The 13,442-nt window shown below is 35.9% G+C and overlaps 1 protein-coding gene across 1 annotated transcript in view; it reads left to right on the top strand.

The window, feature by feature from the left end:
- ULK4 (unc-51 like kinase 4) overlaps positions 1–13,442 on the top strand; it is a 228,272-nt gene that overhangs the window by 31,208 nt on the left and 183,622 nt on the right. Inside the window, exons 19-20 of the mRNA XM_014958034.1 lie at positions 4,417–4,524; positions 8,841–8,924. Of these exons, the coding sequence (XP_014813520.1) occupies positions 4,417–4,524; positions 8,841–8,924 (192 nt within the window). The remainder of the gene's footprint in view (positions 1–4,416; positions 4,525–8,840; positions 8,925–13,442) is intronic.

Here is a 13,442-nt window from a genome sequence, read left to right as displayed (position 1 = left end):
TTGGTAGCTTTGGAGGAGATTCCATTTAAGTTTTTTGAGTGACTCCTAGTAAACTTTCAACCTCTATAATAAATTTCTTCAATATATTTTTAACACCCTGGTACACTGCCTAGAACTTACATACTTGCTGGGAGCATGTGGGAGGAAAACAAATGAAAGATCAACGTTTCTCAGGTAAATTAGCCTCTGCTGGCAGGAACTCATGGTGTGTTTGAGAAAAGTTCTTTGAAGTTAATAAACAGAAAATGTAAATATAATGAAATAAACAACAATGAACATGGTAGTTCTGGATTGTTAGAGAAAATATTAAGACCTTTTATCATAATTGTAGGAAGATTTGGTGTCCCCCCCTTCAAAAAATTAATTTTATCAATACGATTAATTTGGCTGGTTTTATAATTGAAGTCCAAATCAACTAGGAAATTCTCAGTTAGGGAACTGAAAACCTACATGGCTGGTTGCAGGATTAAATAGCTTTTTGCAGTTTTCTTAGATTAATTGCCTGACCAAAGCAAAACCTGTACCCTTTTAAAAGACATTTAATTTGCACTGTTTTCACAGCCATTAAATTTATTGCATTTTCTTTGAGAGATGAAATAGTACATTATTCTATTTGAATGACATCAATGGCGCTGCCCATTTGTCTCTTTGCAGCAGTCTTCAATTTAGTTAGTTTTTATGATAGTAAAGATACTGATTTTTTTCTACAAGTCAATTTAGTTAGTTTTTATGATAGTAAAGATACTGATTTTTTTCTACAAGTCTGTTGTATTTGGGAAAATGAAGGCCTATGCCCCTAGGATCCTTCAGATATAGATATACAAATATATATATAGATAAATATATACATCTCTAGACTTTTGTCTGTGTTTTCAATATTCCATTCACAATTCTAAACATAATTTATATTCCTCCTAAATTGGTGTTATAAAACACAGAGTCAATGTTCTCCTTCAGCTACTTATGTCATAAATACAGTAGTGACATGGACTTTTGTAAGCTTCAGAGAAAAGCTTGTTAAGGGAGAATTAAGGGTCACATGCGTTAGAGGAAAAGACAGATTCACATCCATTTAAAAACTTTAAGAAATCAATGGGCATTCAGATACTGTATCAAATATAAGAGGGAAAACATCTTCCAATCGTATGTTTTAAGTTCCCCACCCTACTTCTGGAGCCTTTTTGGCAAAGACAGAGAGAAGCAAACACACATGTGTGGACGGTCAGTGGGTGCCTTCATGTGGTGCTTGCTTGAGTTTTGGGAGACTTGGCATGAATCTCTGATCTGCCAGTCTTTCTGCACCCCATATGTTTGTCTGAAAGTCACACACTACTACGCAATGGAGAAAAGAAGTATTTTACTGTATGTGATTATAGCTTTAGAGCAAGAGCATGTATTTGAGCTTATCATGTTTATATCCGAGTATTACTAACACTGAGCTTTGGGGTTTTTGCATGAGATGGTTTTTTAGGTATCTCAAAAGAAGTCTGAATTGATGAATTGTCACTATTTGGCTGTGATCTTAAGATGAATAATCAGTGTTAGTAGAACATAGGATTCAGAATTTTAGGACTGCATGCATAAATGTATTTAGGTAATAAATTGGTAGACTTTGATGACACACTAACCATGCTTTGGTAAAATAACTATTACAGGAGCAAAACAAGATTAGCGTTGATGTTAAATAAGGGTTTTCTGCTGGTTGAGATGCATCATTAAAACTGATGCGTTTGAACAGCCTGCCTTGATTCTCTAAAGCAGATGTACAATTTGATTTGTATTTTATTCCTGCCTGCAAACAAACAAGCAATCTTAACTTAGGTCTCATGAAGATTTAATGTCCGTAGCTAGTCTGCTGGGACTATTGTCTGCAGCTCATGTTATCCCACGGCTCATCAATTTTGTGTAGTCTAAGTACTATTTCATGGTGTGTTCACCCTCAGTCTAAAGAGGCAAAGTTGAGAGGTGTTAACGGAATATGGATGATGTCTGTTAATGCCACAGCGCTCAGCTACTTCTAGTGGTATTGATTCCACAGTGAAAGCAGTTCTCAAAATACGTATTTCATCACAAAAGGAAGAGTAATTCTGTGTAGCTATAGAAAGCAAATCTCATAAAGGAGAAAATGCTGTCGTTATCATTTATTGCAGAATTGCACTTGAGCCAACTTGACTACTCCTTTCTCAGGCTGATAAAATAGAAGCTTTAAAACCTACTGATACATTTATTTCTTCACTTAAATATGAAAGTGAAGCTCTCTGGAATGGCAGGCTGTTTAAAGTTTCTTAATAACATCTGAAGAAATGTTCTGAAAACAGTTAATGAACATAGCATTACTTAAAAAAGGGGAGAAGGTCAAAGTTTGTTGAGTAGATCTTTTTTGCTTTGATTTGAAGACTACATTTCTAGTTTTTCTATGATTTCTCTGTACAAAAATCAGTGTTATGTTATGAAACTGTTAAGGTCAGAAGATGAAGGAAAATCAAGGAAAGATGAGGATAAAAACTCTTTAGTGCTCTGAGGAAGAAAATGTGCTGTACTGCCAAATAGATCTTTAAATTATTATTTAAAAAAGTATATTTTATAACTTTTGGGACTGGAAATTGTTATTTCCTGGGATGATTGTTAAACTCTGTAAACTTCTGATTTTTATTTTATTTTTTTAACTACCTGATTCACCTTTTAGTTCCCTGCATGCTTTTGTGAATGTCTGTGATGGGATTTTAACAGAATATTTTCTTGCGAGGTCTGCTAAAAGGAGACTAATGTTCTGCACTTTTAGAAGACTCTAGTGTCTGAATTCATGAAAATATTTACTTTGTAGCTATCCAGGCTCTGAGGGGTTCAAGGTCTTAGTGTTCTCGAGCCTTGCCAGGTGCAGGGACGAGGAGGAGCAAGGCCTGAGCATTTGACCCAGGCTGGCCAACAGCATTATTTCATACCATGAACGTCACATTCAATATAAATTAGAAAAGTTCACTGCGTGGCGTGATGGTGATGGTCCAGACAACTACTTGCCCTGGTGCCAGACCCTGAGGCCTTCCCTTCCTCCTGAAGCCTTTGCGCGGACAGTGTCCGCCATTTGCTGTCCCTTCTGGGAGTCACAGCTTCCTGCTGACAGAAGGGGCTGACTGTAATATCTTATATCAGTATCAGGATTAATACTAGTTCTTTAGCATTATGTGTCCGCCATTTGCTGTCCCTTCTGGGAGTCACAGCTTCCTGCTGACAGAAGGGGCTGACTGTAATATCTTATATCAGTATCAGGATTAATACTAGTTCTTTAGCATTATTGTCAATTATTTAGTCTTATTGTATTAAATCTGTTTCTTTGTGTTTCCCGATTCCCCTTTCCAGGTGGGGAGGGGTTGTCGGGTGATAGAATAATTGTCTAAACAACAATAAATTGTTATGGGTTTTCTCAAACCATAACAGTACTTTAAAAGTATTAGAACTAAATCCTTCCCAATAGTCAAAGGAACTACTTAAGGGACATGGAAAGTATATTAAATCTGTATTTGGGGAACTGTCGTCATTTCCTACTATTGCAAGGCATCAATGTTTTGGAGCAGGGGGTACATGTAAATCCATCTTTCTTAAATTAAGGAAACAACTGCCTTCTATGTGGCTATATGCTTCATACACATTGGAACACATTTAGATTTTGGGGAGCACAACCCAGCCAGTAAATAGCACACGTTTCAGTTTAACATGTGCTTGATAGACAATTCCTTGTTTCTTGAATGAGCCCAGTGTTATATACTAGGTTGAAATCCGTTCCATAAATATTTGGAATAGTGATTTCTTACTAGTTCACCTGCACAAGATGAATCAAAGTTTTCAATTCCTCTCCACCCTCTCAATATAAATTATATACATACATATATATGTGTATGTGCTCTTTGCAAACAAAAACTCTTGAGGTACAGAAAACTAGAATGGTATGTCCGGTTCTCTTGCAGTGAGTCACCAGTAAATTCAGAGATCAGGTGACAAAACTTTTAGAGTTCCTATCTCCTGATTTAATATCTACACAAAAGACAGCACTGTTTGTTCTTTTTGTAACCTGATGGCGAGGAGAACTTTTAGATCGTCTGATAGAAGCATAGGAACAGCATGTAGATGTTTTCTCCTAGCAGACCTACTTCCATTGTCCTGAGGGAAAGGGAAGAGGGGATAGGTGACAGTTTGTCACCTAGGCTTTTTTGTTATTGCATTTTTCTCCATGTTGCATATATAATCTGTTTTGTAACTACTACAGTGCTTACTAAATGCTTTGCAAACGGCTCTTTAGCCTAAGTGAAGAGTGTATCAGTATGATTCAGATAAAGCTTGTTTCCTTTAACATACGTTTTGCTTGAGAAAAGATTATACATGTTGTCCTGTGATTTATTTATTATTTTTTTTTAATTTTAGGCAATTATACTTTTAACTGAACTCATCAGAGAGAACTTCAGAAATAGCAAATTGAAACAGTGCCTTTTACCAGCACTTGGGGAGCTTCTTTACCTCATAGCCAGCCAGGTAAGGCTGTCAAGTGATCTGTACAAATTTAGCAAATATGAAAAATATTTTCCAAGAAAAAGTAAACAAAAAATCAAATTACTTTGTTATTTGTATCCTCAATGGTTTCTTGTCCTTGTATGTTCTGTGATACTTTTTCTGCTTTAAGAAACACATTAGTCTGATCATGTACTTGATCTGCGATAAATTAAATTTCATTCTTCAAGTACAGACTTTTAACTTCATAAAACAATTTCATATAATAATGACTGCTGGCCTCCAAGTGGCAGATACGAACGTTAGTACATCTTAGCTAGAGACTTTGATTAAATAGTATGTATCAGTGCAACCTATGATATCAATAAATTAATATATCTAGTTCATATTAAGTCTTATCCTAGCATGATTGGATTCATAATGCTGTGGAAATGGAAACAGAATGATCCTGACTAATTTCAAATGGAATTACAGTGATTCCTGACTAGAATTGATTTATACCTTCAGTCTAGAAATAGTAGATTCACATTAAAAATAAACAGAAGTTATTTGTAAAAAAGAAATGCTATTAATAGTAGGAATTGAAGATGACAGCTCCTCTAAGCCCTCACCTCTCTTTTCCTTTACTCAAAGAGTAAATCACTTTCTTATACTTATTAGAAATGAAGGTGACTTCAAAGAGAAAAAAACTAACCCTAACTTCTCTGAAGCCTTTGTATTAACTGCATCATCTGATTGCTCTGAATGCTACCATGTTCGCTATCAGTCTGTGAGGTCATTTGATAAACGAATTAAAATGCCACATGGATCTGTGTTTTGGCTTACTGTAGTTACGGCTTTGTGCTGAACTTCCATGTTTTATGGTCCTCATTCCCTAGCGCCTTTGCATGTTCCATGGGATGAAATGGTTGCCTTGGTTTTTTGTAGGTTAGCAAGCATTGTCCTTTTCTGGTTAGACAATTGCCAAAATATCTGTCAAACATGCAGAGTCACAGAACTTGTTCAACATTGAGAAGTTACGTTATGGAAAATGCATCCACTTTCAGAGTTTAGTTTTATGTTTTAATACTGTCTCGATTTTCCTTAGGTTGGGGGATGGGAGGGGTGGAAGGATTTGCACTTAGCACTATCAGACTGCAAACTATGTAAAAAAGTCACTAATAAAACCAACTAAACTTAAAACTTCAACTTGAGAATTATATTTGGCAAGAGTCTTTTGCACTGCTTGTTTTTATTTTGAAATTAAACTTCAGCAATCTTTTGCTTTGATTTTTGCTTTGCTGTAAACAACAAATCTGTTTTCATTGGCTCTGTAATGGCAAAATGATTTGCATGCACTGATCCTAAAAGATTTTTTTTTTTTCATCTGAAAAGGCGAACTGACAAATTTTTGGGTCTATATGTATTTATGAACTTCACAAGGTTTGAAGTGTAATAACTTGAAATTTTATGACAACTCTGTCCTGTTTCAGGGAGATCTATAGTAATGGGTTGAATTGCTTTGAGTTATATCTAAGAAATTATTAGAGAATAAGAAAATATATTTGGAACTCTACACATATGAATGTAAGACACTGTGTTTTGGTAAAACTTAAAAGATACCAGTGTGATTTGTACGCTTGGAGACACTAACAGATATTTTTTATTAACTTTTGAAGAAAAGCCCTTCATAAAGCTTTTAATTTCTCTATACTGTACCTACTTGACCTTAGAATACTGTAGTGCTGTAGACATTTTGTTGCTCATTAAACTGCAGAACAGTGGTATTGAATGACCTTGCCAAAATCACACACCAAGTCAATGGTAGTATAATAAAACAAAACAAGAATGTTTATTCCCAATTTATACCTTTAAACAGCAAAGCTCTGTGCCTTGACTAATTTAAGAAAAAAATCATAACTGCATCTGATTCATTAGGAACTGTACACAAAATATTTTTATTTTGCTTTTTTCCTTGTTTTCTTCTGTGTTGCTGCTCAGCCTACTTGATTGTTTTATCAAGCTGCTAAATATTTATCATTCAAACTAATTTTGGGGGGACATGGCTGATTTTATTTATTTATTTAGTCTCTCTGGGGTTTTGCTAAGTGTTTCTAGGTCCCACCACAATAGTAATATTAAATAATTATAAAGATTATTTCTTTTTCATGTGAACATAAATTATCTTTAAGTAAGTTCAGCTGTCTGGGTGGAAGCATAATTCATTCGGTTAAATACAGGATCACTGGTTGCACTTCTGTGGCTTAGAAAATACTGGGAAAAAGTCCAGATAATCATACTGTTCCCCTGCAATCCTAAACTCTGATCTTATGTGTGTGGTTGCATATGAGATCTCATAAGTAAGATCTTACACTCCGTCTCTGTATTTTTCTTCCGAGCAGAAGCCAAGAGCAATGCACAAGTAGCCTGAGCAGACCCCAGAGAGGATGTTCTGTTCCTCTCAAGCAAATTGCCTTGAGGGAAAACTTTCAAGTTCTATGTAATATTTCTATTCATTTCCTGCTGTTTGTGTTATTAGGGTGCAGAACTTAAAGTTTAATCAAAATCAACAGAGGCTGTGAGCAAAAAGTAGGAATATCCTGCAGTGTTTGGTGATACATTTAAATTTATTAAATGTCAAATTGTGTAGGTGTTTTTAGGTAATGAAGAATGGTGCTATGTTTCATACCCCTTTTGCCTTTTTAAAAAATTTCCAACTAGAGACTAAACCTTGCAGAAAGTCATTAATCAGTCTGAAGAATGGAAGAACTATTAATGTTTGAGGACAACACCATTTCTTAAGCCATTTTTTAATGGTACATTTAATATGTGTGGTTACAGAAAAACTTGACAGAATTTCTGATTAAAGGAGATGAATGAAATGAAAAACAGACCCATGTCATTTCCAGCACAGGTTGTAATTTTAACTCTGTCTTGACTATTAGTCTTGCCCTGCCTTTTTCAGCTGGAGAAAATCCACTTTTGTTAGAAAGTAACCTACCGTTCTTCTTTGAAACTTGGGCTGTATTTTCTGGAACTTATACACTAAGTCTTGAAAGGCAAACTGTGATCAAATGTCAATAGGTTGTTACTCAGATAAGATGAAGGAGGTGGAGTGTCGTACATCTGATGTCTCTGTCAGATGTTAAACTACTTTTATTATTGTTGTCTGTAAATTATTTTCAAGGAAAATTGTTCCATGCTTTCTAATACAAAGTTAGCAGAAATAAAGCTTTTAAAAAAAGGGAAATTTAACAAACTAATTTTATCTGTTGAGATATGTTGCGAATAAAGTTTTGATTTATTTTCAGTAAAGAAGGAAAGTTAATTTTGGTAGGCAATTCAGTAATATTCTTCCCTGCTAATGCGCCATGCTTTAATTAAATGCATGACATTATCACATCACATATGTTGAATTAGTGTAGGCCACTCAGAAATCAGGAAATTCATTATAAATATATATATATCATTAACCCCACCTTGCCCATCCTATGCTTTTTATTGTAAACAGTTAATTAGAATGCTAAAAATAATTTAACAATCAATGGAGGTCAGGAAGTGTATAATTTCTGAAGGAATTGTTGCTTGTCATCTTTTGTCTTACTTATGAAGACAAACCACACATGGATTTCATGGCATGTCATCTTCATACCATCCAATGCCTATTATTTCTCACTTTCCCAAAAGAGATTATTTTTTTCACTTGCTAACAGCTCTGTGTTACTAGCCTTGATATGGAGGTTGTTTTAGTTACACCTTAATGATATCCAAGTTTCCTCTTTTAAACTTGAACTTTTACAGTAGGCCGCAGAAGGAGGGCGAAGTGGACTTAATTGACTTCTAATGGAAGAATCAACCCCCTGATTCAACTAGCAGTGAATTAGCCTCCATAACGGGGTGATTTAAAGGAAATATACATAAAGATCTTAGAACAGTGTTGATATGTACTGAAGGCTATTCCATACTGTAAGCTTTATTAAGCACTTTATATCTCCCTGTATGACCTTGAACTTTTTTTTTTCCAAAGTAACCTTATGATTGAGATGAATGCAAGAGTACTTTTGTCTCTATATGTCTGTGTGAATTAGAAGGAACTGATGAAACCCAGAAATATTAGGGCAAATTCTGTTAGGGATTTTTGAGACTATTTAAATAAGCTACTAAAATATCAGTTTCTGTGCTGCACGTGAAATAACATTAAATTGTAATACTGCTCTGGAATTTAATATATTTTCTAGCATATGTTAATTTAAAATGTGTATAATATGAACCTTATTAAGAATCTGTTACCCATTTTTTATGTGAGTGAGACTATTGTGATTTTTTTGATTTAATCATTTGTGCTGTTGGCTTCATTTCAGGAGGAAAAAAGGGAACACCCCAGAGAATGCTGGGTTGTTCCTTCGGCTGCTTACACTGTGCTAATGAGGTGTCTTCGGGAAGGGGTAAGGCTCTTTCATTGTCCTCAATAGGATTTCTCTACTGTAATAACCCTTTAGGCGTTGTGTGAGGATTGTAGCCTGCAGCGCTGCAGTACCGTGTCAACCAAGTATTGCTCTTGAATTTGAATAATCATGATAAGACCATGACCTAAGCAGGAGATTAATGCAAAAATACAGCAGTGTTCTCTGTACATTCAACACTTAGGTATTGCTGTGTGTTTTTTGGAAATAGGATAGTAAATGTAAATTACTGTTAATAAATGTGGAGTTTATTAATACTATGGCTTTCTTTTGAGAAATGTTCTGACTGTTTGTACTGTCCTCTTGCAATTTGATTTTTGTACGCTATATCTGAACAAGATTTACTTTCTATTTTCAAGTGACTGATGGTACAGTTTTTGAAAACTGCATTGTTACCCTACTGGGTTGTTAGCATTCTTTTGAGGCCAAAAAGTAGTAATTAGTTTTATTCTTGTACATGTGCTATGCTGTATTCTTAATTTTTCTTGTTGATCGCTTGGCTGTGTTAGAAGAAGGGAAGAAAAACATGCATATAGTTCCAATTTGTAAAATGAAAAAGAATAGAGTCGTGGGTTGGCATTTACTGTTTATATGAGACCACTTGACTTTATTTTTGCCCAAGGCAAAGCTCAAGGCAGAAAACATGTTGGAGGTTGCTGGAGGGGGGAAGGCAAGAGAAATACCTTTTTTTCTTCCTTTTTTGAGATCTTTATTGCTACAGATGTGATTAATAGAGGAAGAGTCTAGATGCATTTTAACGTCTTCAGACCTTCAGGTGATCAAGAGCACACAACTGTGTTTTTATTGTGGACTATTTCCAGCTCAAAAATTAGAGTAAGATGTTATTCTAAGGCACGTTAGTGAGCAGCTATTTAGTTCTAAATTTAGTAGTGGAAGATTTGCTATTTCTGAATATTCAGTGTAGAGAAACTAAATCAAGACATCCCTAAGACACTAATTTATTCCTCTAGAATAAAATCACTTCTCCTGAAACAGGTCAAAATTTTCTTAATAAATTACCTTGATATATTTTTCTTGAAAAAATAACAGAAAATATTTACCAGTTTAATTAAGTGTAAATTTGGAGTGATGTCTAGGCTAACCAAGCACACCGATGCATTTCTACACTTTCTGTTTGTGAAGATGCTCGAGGTTTGTAACGGAGTTTAAGTATTCATGCTTCTTTGGGTGAGTACAGTGCAAATGTACTAATACAAATTGCTTTGTCTCAGTTGTTAGCATCCCCTACTTTCCAGAACAGCACCATTTGAAGAATGAAAAATATCCATGAATATGTAAAGTACTTCACAACATATGGAAATGGAGATAGAAATTTACCACCCACTATTATTAACTTTTACATTTTCTTTTGCTCCTTTTTTCCTCCACTCTTGCAGCAATCCTCCTCTTATCCTCCATAATTTTACTAGCCACCCATCTTCCTTGGAAAATGATATTGCAACATCTAAAACTAGACAGTTAAAATCATATTATTGTTAGACATCTGTTTGCAAGAGATTTTTTTTTTTTAAGGAAATAATAATCAGATATAAAATAAGTTCTTGTGCCAGATGTTTTACATTTAGTGTTTTGTCTTTGGTTTTAGTTGGTTTTTGGTTTGGTTTGGTTTTTTTATGTGTCAACTTTGCATTGCTGTGGTAGCAGGCACTGAGCTACATTGGGCAGTGAGTAGCTCACAATATTTAGTGGCTAATATGTAGGTGTGGTAGGCAAGTGTATGAATGATATTTCTTCCCCCCCATCCTGCTGGGAAATAGGAGATAATAGAAATAGATAAAATGAAAAATATAGATTTTTTTTTTTTAAGTTATGAATTAAATAAATTGGGGCCTGCCAGTAAGCTATATAGTACACATTTCCCTCCTTCATATGGACTTCTTCCATTATGAGGGAGCAAGATGTAAGTCTGAGAGTTTTGGTTCTGAACTGCTGAAGAATTTTAATAATAAAAGATAACTTCAAAAATAATTGTCAATATATATATTGACATATATAAGGCAGTATGTTTTCTAATGTGTATTCTTAGCCAGACCAGTTCCTTTACAGTCAATTTGGAGGAGAAAGGAGAATTTGGAGGGGAGGAGAATAAAATCGTAACTGTTTGCTTAAAAAGTATGAGACAGCCTATATAAAAGTGATAATCTGAGTCATATATATTCTCACTTTTATTTCTTGTTTAGGTATCAGTTTTCTAGTTTACTGACAAAATTGCCTATAGTATAAAAGTGATAGTCTGAATCATACACATTACCACTTCCATTTCTTCTTTAGACATCAGTTTTTTAGTTTACTGACAGAATTGCCTACATTATAAAGTAATGGTGGGAATCATATACACTATCACTTCAATTTCTTCTTTGGATATCAGTTCTCTAGTTTACTGACAGAATATTTCTTTTTCAACAAAAGGTATTTAAAATTTTTATTTCTTCATGTTTCTGTGAAACTTTATATTGCAAATTGTTGCCAAATTAAGATTTAATTCTTATGAATGCTTAGGATGATACAGCTTTACTTCATTAATTTATGTGTGTAGTTGCTTTTTATTTTGTCTTTTTAGATTAAAGGACAAAGTGTATAGAAGTTGATTTAGAATAATGATGGAATATGGTGTTACTTCCCTGAGTTTTTCAGTTTTTCCAATGTTTCTTTATCAGTATTATGCTTTTACTCAAGTGTATGTATCAATACACAGTATAATATAAAACGATCATAAAATATTTTATCTTAAACTTTAAATTGCATTATGCTATTTTTAGGTTGTATGTTGGTTAGCATGGGGACTGAATCTTCAGTGCCTCAATAACGTACAGTGCATTGTTAAGTTTTTAACAATCAGTAACAATATCCAGTAGGTTCAGTTACTTCCTAAAACTGAAGGTAGATTCTTTGATTACTTTGATTTGCCTTTTTTTTTTTTTTCACAACTGGAATAGAAAGACTTGATTATAAAAAGTTCTATTTTAGCAGTTTACATCTATTTACCCTTTTTGTATTTGCTTTCTCACTCAAGGCTCATTTTCACTAAGTATCCATGATTCTAACTGGAAACAGATACATCTACAAGTGTTAAACATGACTGAAAAATAGGAGCTTTACCTTTAAGTGCACTTTATAAAACTAGTTGAAATCTAAATCCAGTGAAAGTAGAGTATGTGTTTCTTTTTGGTATGGTTCTACTAATAGATTTAGATTTGATGCAGTTTGTGATATGCACAGAGATTAACTGTTACACAGAACTGCTTTACTTGTATCTTGAAAATCCATTTCTGTTCACTAACATAGCTTACATCGTGGTAACATGACAGGATGACTCCTTTAGTTAAGTGGCCAAATATTAGTTTAGGTCAGGCTTCTCTTCCAGAGAGCTAATTAAGCAGAAAATGGTACAATTAGACTGTGCTCAGGAATAGATCCCAGAGGAGCTGAGATGGACAATCTCAGGTGGCAGCGAATGGAATTACTCTGACAGCCTCATTGAGTTCTTCAAGCACTGTGATGATACATGACCTTTTTCTAGCAAAGTACCAGGACTATCTGGCACAGGGCATAACCCATCTCAGCGGTGGGTGAAAGGAAATAAAACACATCCTCAGGACCAAATTTAGTGAAGAAAAGCTGTAATTGCATCTGGAAATTTGTTAACGTTTGTAACAAATGGCTGGAGGGCCGGGCCCAGAGAGTGGTGGTGAATGGAGTCAAATCCAGTTGGTGGCCGGTCACGAGTGGTGTCCCACAGGGCTTAGTACTGGGGCCGGTTCTCTTTAACATCTTTATCAATGATCTGGATGAGGGGACCAAGTGCACCTTCATTAAGTATGCAGAGGACACCAAGTTGGGTACGAATGTTGATCTGCTGGAGGGTAGAGAGGCTTTGCAGAGGGGCCTGGACAGGCTGGATCGATGGGCCAAGGCCAATGGGATGAGGTTCATTAAGGCCAAGTGCCAGGTCCTGCCCTTGGGTCACACCAACCGCCTGCAGCGCTACAGGCTGGGGGCAGAGTGGCTGGAGCTGCCTGGCAGGAAAGGACCTGGGGGTGTTGGTGGCCTGTGGGCTGAAGATGAGCCAGCAGTGTGCCCAGGTGGCCAAGAAGGCCACCAGCATCCTGGCCTGTGTCAGGAACAGCGTGGGGAGTAGGACTCGGGAGATGATGGTCCCCATGCATTGCGCACTGGTGAGGCCCCACCTCAGTGCTGTGTCCAGTTTTGGGCCTCTTACCACAAAAAAGACTGGAGCAGGTCAGAAAAGGATAATGAAGCTGGTGAGGGGTCTGGAGCACAAGTCTTGTGAGGAGAGGCTGAGGGAGCTGGAGGTGTTCAGCCTGGAGAAGAGGAGGCTGAGGGGAGACCTTCTGGCTCTCTCCAACTCCCTGAAAGGAGGGTGTAGCCGGGGGGGGGTCGGTCTCTTCTCCCAAGTCCCAGGCAATGGGACAAGAGGAAATGGCCTCAAGTTGTGCCAGGGGAGGTTCAGATTGGAGA

This window comes from Calidris pugnax, unplaced genomic scaffold (genome assembly GCF_001431845.1).
Source record: "Calidris pugnax isolate Ruff unplaced genomic scaffold, ASM143184v1 scaffold364, whole genome shotgun sequence".
NCBI lineage: Eukaryota > Metazoa > Chordata > Aves > Charadriiformes > Scolopacidae > Calidris > Calidris pugnax.
This window is presented reverse-complemented; position numbering and strand designations above follow the sequence as displayed.